The following is a 6,000-nucleotide window of genomic DNA, read 5'->3' as shown; positions in this document are numbered from 1 at the left end:
TTTCTGCAACATTAACAAGTTTCCTTTCTCCCTCTAGGAATTGGCCTAAACCTTTTCAAGGTCTTTTTTGTTATCCTTAGCCCAGCAAAACATGGATTTTTCCCTAATGTCTTTAACATCCCTTATCAATTTTCATAGCTTCCAATTTGTATTGCTTGCTATCTATTTCCCCTTTCCCCCCATTTGTGTATATTGCTTTTTCCCACATAATTGCTGCCTTCACTTGGCCATTGAAAGGGGTTTTTAGCCAAAGTTCTCCACTTCCTTGACTGTGGAATCGTCACTTTTTAGCTGTCCAATAAACTCTTCTTAAAGAATTCCCAAGTTTCACTCCCATATTTATGTCTAATATTTTCCTCCCAATCTGTTTTCTTGATAATTTTTTTCAGTTTTGGGGAATTAGCCCTTTTGAAGCCTAAGTATCTATAGATATTACTGGTTGGGAACTGTTCTCTTTTTTTCCAGTTGAATGTAATCAGTTCTATTCTTTATATTCCTCTCCTTTATTATCTGCCCCCTTCTTTGTCTCTTCTCTAAATTAAACAGTCCCAGACTTTTCAGTTTGCCTTTCCCCATTCTCAGATCCTCTCGGAAATCCTCTTTATAATGCTGTATGTTTTTTAGAGACTGGATGACCAGAGCAGGTTTTCTCCATCCCATTTCTTAGGCATCCAAACATTGTCTTTGATTTGGCCACTATTGCAAATGAGCATGTGTTTTGTTGACCTGCTATCAATGACTTCCAGGTCTTTTCCCTGATTTGTGTTCTAGTTGGGATGTTTCTCCCTGGCACATGTCTTGGCAAAGGTTTGGGTTTTTTTACACTCTCAGATTTTGAGCAGCCGGGTGAATGGGGAACTCTCTACTGCATGGGCTCCCTAGCCTGGCTTTCATTGCATTAAGGAACAATGATGGATAACCAGTATCCACACTCGTGTTTCTTGATGGTGCCTATTAAGGTTTCCCACACTACGACATGTAGGAATTGTTGATGCATGGAGCACCATCAAATATAGAATTTGCATTAGTAGGGCCAGTTGTTCATAATTCATTTATCTGAATAATGAAAATGTCATTTCTCAGTGTGAGAACAGCCTCCAGTAGTGTATGTAGTGTCTCATATTAACATTGTCTCTCCATCCAGGCATTGACCATCACCCTAGAGCCTGGGCACATACAGGAAATCAGGAGAAAGTACGGTACATGCAGGAGACACTGTTCTGCCTCAGAGTTGGACACCTCCCCTACTCCATGTCTGATTCCAACACAACCGACTTCACCAACCCCTCCACCTTCATCCTGCTGGGCATTCCTGGCCTGGAGGTGGTCCATGTCTGGCTCTCCATCCCCTTCTGTGCCATGTACATCATAGCCATCTTGGGGAACTTCACCATCCTGTTCATTGTGAAGAGAGATAAGATCCTACATGAGCCCATGTACTATTTCCTCTGCATGCTGGCCATCACCGACCTGGTGCTGTCTACATCCACCCTGCCCAAAACGCTGAGCATTTTCTGGTTCAATTCGAGGGAGATCGAGTTCAGTGCCTGCCTCACCCAGATGTACTTCATTTCCTGCTCCTTAATGATGGAGTCTGGGATCTTCGTGGCCATGGCTTTGGATCGCTATGTGGCCATCTGTGATCCCCTGAGACATTCCACCATCCTGACAAACCATGTGGTGGCCAAGATTGGCCTGGCCGTGGTGCTGCGTGGCGGCATACTCGTACTGCCCTATCCCATCCTAGCGAGGCAATGGCCATATTGTAGAACCAACATCATCCCCCACTCGTACTGCGAAAACATGGCTGTGGTGAAGCTGGCCTGCGCCGACATCCGCATCAGTAGTTACTACAGCCTCTCTGTGTCATTCTTGGTGATTGGTCTGGATGTATTTTTTATTGCCATGTCCTATATCCAGATCCTCAGGGCCATCTTCAGACTCCCCACAAAGGACGCCCGGCTCAAGACTTTTGGGACCTGCGGCTCCCACCTCTGTGTCATTTTAGTCTCTTACATCCCAGGTCTCTTCTCTGTCCTTACGCACCGGTTTGGCCACAATGTGGCTGTACATTTCCACATTCTGATGGCTAACGCCTACCTGCTCGTGCCTCCCATGCTACATCCCATCATCTACGGGGTGAGGACCAAACAGATCCGCGACAGGCTGCTCCGGCTACTTACTCATAAAGGGATGTAAAGTTTTCTCCTGATGCTCTGGGTGTCAGACCGAGCTCCGTGCAGAGCTGGCTGGTGACATGGTGCTGGGCCCTCATCCCTGAATCACTTCCTGGACAGTCAAAAAGACATTAAATCCTTTCCTGACCTTACTGTGCTGTATCAGCATGACAAACTGGGAATAGGTCTATGTACAATTCAGTGGGTTGCCACTTTTCTAATAGCTGGTATCTGGACCCCTGAAACCCCACCCTGTGCCCCACCCCTTCTGCCAAGGCTCTGACCCTGCTTTACCTCTTCCCCCCCAAGGCCCCACCCCTGTGGCTTGCTCCTCTATTCCCCTCCCCCTGTCACTTGCTGGATCATTTCCATTTCCCTCCTGTGACATTCTATACCTTGGGGAAGCATCTTGTAACCCCCATATTCCTCATCTGTATATAATTGTGATATTACATATAAAGCATGCCTTGTAAGGTATCAGGGGAAAGGTTATGATCTGCTGAAAGTCATTTCTCTATCCATATATGTACATCATTAATACATATGAAGTTATGAGAATTGTGTAGTATGGTTGTCTCTTAAACATGCTGTAAGTTGGGGGAATCAGCCAGATATTAGCTCCCCAGAGGCAACAGCAAGGAAAGTAACCAACACCCGGGTGGGGTGTCAAACAACCATCAACAGCCATTGTCCAACAAGGGAGCTACAATGCGATGGTTCACCCCCATGGGGCTGCACCAGCGGAATTGCTCAACTTTGCTTGGAGAGACTCAGTAATGCTCACCTGACTCTGAAGGGCTGGGGGGCAAAGCCAAGAGTAAGGAAACAACATCATAAAAGGGAGAGATATTTGCCAGCTCTTCCTCCTACATCTGCAGACACCACCACTACCAAGCGACTGAAGTGCTGATCAAAAGTGAGATCCTGGCTGAAGGGCAACCAGCCAGCCTGTGGTGAGAAGCCTCTATGTTTGTAAGGGCACTGAAAGTGTTAAGATCAGCTTAAAATGTGTTTTCCTTTTATTTCATTTGACCAAATCTGACTTGTTGTGCTTTGACTTATAATCACTTAAAATCTATCTTTATAGTTAATAAATCTGTTTGTTTGTTTCACCTGAAGCAGTGTGTTTGGTTTGAAGCATGTCAGAGACTCTCCTTGGGATAACAAGCCTGGTACATATCAATTTCTTTGTTAAATTGATGAACTCATATAAGCTTGGTGTCAAGTATCAGGGGGTAGCCGTGTTAGTCTGTATCTACAAAAACAACAAGGAGTCTGGTGGCACCTTAAAGACTAACAGATTTATTTGGGCATAAGCTTTCATGAGTAAAAACCTCACTTCTTCGGATGCATAGAGTGAAAGTTACAGATGCAGGCATTATATACTGACACATGGAGAGCAGGGAGTTACTTCGCAAGTGGAGAACCAGTGTTGACAGGGCCAATTCAATCAGGGTCTAGATCTAGAACCTATCCTGGAAAATGATCCCTCACTCTCACAGACCTTGGGAGGCAGGCCAGTCCTCGCTTACAGACAACCCCCCAACCTGAAGCAAATACTCACCAGCAACTACACACCACACCACAGAAGCACCAACCCAGGAACCTATCCCTGTAGCAAACCTCGTTGCCTACTCTGTCCCCAAATCTACTCTGGCGACACCATCAGAGGAGCCAACCACATCAGCCACACCATCAAGGGCTCATCACCTGCACATCCACTAATGTGATATATGCCATCATGTGCCAGCAATGCCCCTCTGCCATGTACATTGGCCAAACCGGACAGTCCCTCCGCAAAAGAATAAATGGACATAAATCGGACATCAGGAATGGTAACATACATAAGCCAGTAAGTGAACACTTCAATCTCCCTGGTCATTCTATTACAGATTTAAAAGTCACTATCATTGAACAAAAAAACTTCAGAAACAGACTTCAAAGAGAAACAGCAGAACTAAAATTCATTTGCAAATTCAACACCATTAATCTGGGCTTGAATAGGGACTGGGAGTGGCTGGCTCATTACAGAAGCAGCTTTTCCTCTCCTGGAATTGACACCTCCTCATCTATTATTGGGAGTGGACTACATCCACCCTGATTGAATTTTCTGCTGGTCAGGCTGGCTCCTAGAGTCAAGGATTGGAGTGACCTAGCAGATCACCAGTCCTGATAACACCAGGGGAACGTCACAATGACGCCTTCACTGCTTTACAAAACTCCAACTAGTACTGAAGGCTGAAGAGAGTCTCTTCAGCAACACAGGCTACTGTGAGCACATCAGATCTACCCTCTGCACTCTACACTGGCTTCCCTGAGAACATCAAGTTAAGTGCAAGGTCTTGGTCCTTATCTTCAGTCAGGTCAGTGCTGGGAGCAGAGTCACAGCAGGCAGAGCTAGGGAAGCAGCCCAGGGAACTGCACTGGAAGCAGAGTGGGGCTTGAAGTTGGGAGCTGGGAGCTCGGGGTACGTGCGGGAGCTGGGGCTGGGAGCTGGGGCTTGGGCTGGAGCTGGGAGCTGGACCTGGGGTTGGAGCAGTCTGCAGCAACATGCGGTGAGCAGCTGGGGCGAGTCAGGGGAACCTGGGCAGTGGCAGGCAAAAGTCCTTGCAGGCCACACTGGGAGGGAGATCGTAACCCCCACAGGGAGGCTGACGTTGGGGAGAAGAGTCCTGCCACCTAGAGCCTGAGGTGTGTGGCCACCATCAGGGTAGCACAGCCAGGCATGGGGACAAACTGTGAACTGCCCTGACATTCCAGCCACGTCTGTTTGGGGTTCCCCTGTGCCACAGCTCTGCCAGACTATTTCACTAGGAGGGTGGTGAAGCACTGGAATGAGTTACCTAAGGAGGTGGTGGAATCTCCATTCTTAGAGGTTTTTAAAGGTCAGGCTTGGCAAAGCCCTGCTGGGATGATTTAGTTGGTGTTGGTCCTGGTTTGAGTAGGGCGTTGGACTAGATACCTCCTGAGGTCTCTTCCAACCCTAATAAGCTTTTCCTAATTTTCAACCTAGACCTCCCCCACTGCAACTTAAGACCATTGCTCCTTGTTCTGTCCTCTGCCACCACTGAGAGCAGCCGAGCTCTATCCTCTTTGGAACCCCCCGTCAGGTAGTTGAAGGCTGCTATCAAATCCCTCCTCATTCTTCTCTTCCGCAGACTAAATAAGCCCAGTTCCCTCAGCCTCTCCTCGCAAGTCGTGTGCTCCAGACCCCTGATCATTTTTGTTGCCATCCTCTGGACTTTCTCCAGTTTGTCCACATCCCTTCTGTAGTGGGGGGACCAAAACTGGACGCAATACTCCAGGTGTGGCCTCACCAGTGCTGAATAGAGGGGAATAATCACTTCCCTCAATATGCTGGCAATGGTCCTACTAATACAGCCCAATATGCCATTGACCTTCTTGGCAACGAGGGCACACTGCTGACTCATATCCAACTTCTCGTCCACTGTGACCCCTAGGTCCTTTTCTGCAGAACTGCTGCTTAGCCAGTCGATCCCCAGCCCGTAGCGGTGCATGGGATTCTTCCTTCCACAAGAGCGGGACCGTTCCCCTGCTTACATCTGTTAGGAATTCTTCACAGACTCGCCTCACTTTTGTCTTCTAAGGGGAAACTTTTACCCTTTGAATGTTTTGCTCTTTTGCATTACACAAGGCTCTTCAAATATCTGCAAAACGTGGAATAACCTGCTCCTTCTGCCTGACTGAGGCCATGTCTACACTACACACCTTACAGCGACACAGCTGTATCGCTGCACCTGCACCGCTCTCCCGTGTAGCCAAGGTGGTCTTTTGCCACATTTTCTATCTTTCCTAACCAGCG

At 47.6% G+C, this 6,000-nt stretch overlaps 1 protein-coding gene across 1 annotated transcript; it reads left to right on the top strand.

The window, feature by feature from the left end:
- The first annotated feature begins 1,203 nt into the window (after window positions 1–1,203).
- On the top strand, window positions 1,204–2,199 carry LOC101933592 (olfactory receptor 52R1-like). The gene has a single exon (XM_042847741.2). The coding sequence runs from the start codon at window positions 1,204–1,206 to the stop codon at window positions 2,197–2,199; it is 996 nt and encodes a 331-aa protein (XP_042703675.2).
- The last annotated feature ends 3,801 nt before the right edge of the window (window positions 2,200–6,000 follow it).

This window comes from Chrysemys picta, chromosome 1, assembly GCF_011386835.1.
Source record: "Chrysemys picta bellii isolate R12L10 chromosome 1, ASM1138683v2, whole genome shotgun sequence".
NCBI classification, from domain to species: Eukaryota; Metazoa; Chordata; order Testudines; family Emydidae; genus Chrysemys; species Chrysemys picta.
The sequence above is the reverse complement of the archived record's forward strand: the minus strand, read 5'-3'. Positions and strand labels throughout refer to the sequence as shown.

Coding starts and splice junctions, on each gene's coding strand:
- LOC101933592 (XM_042847741.2), top strand. CDS start 1,204: ATGCAGGAGACACTGTTCTGCCTCAGAGTTGGACACCTCCCCTACTCC.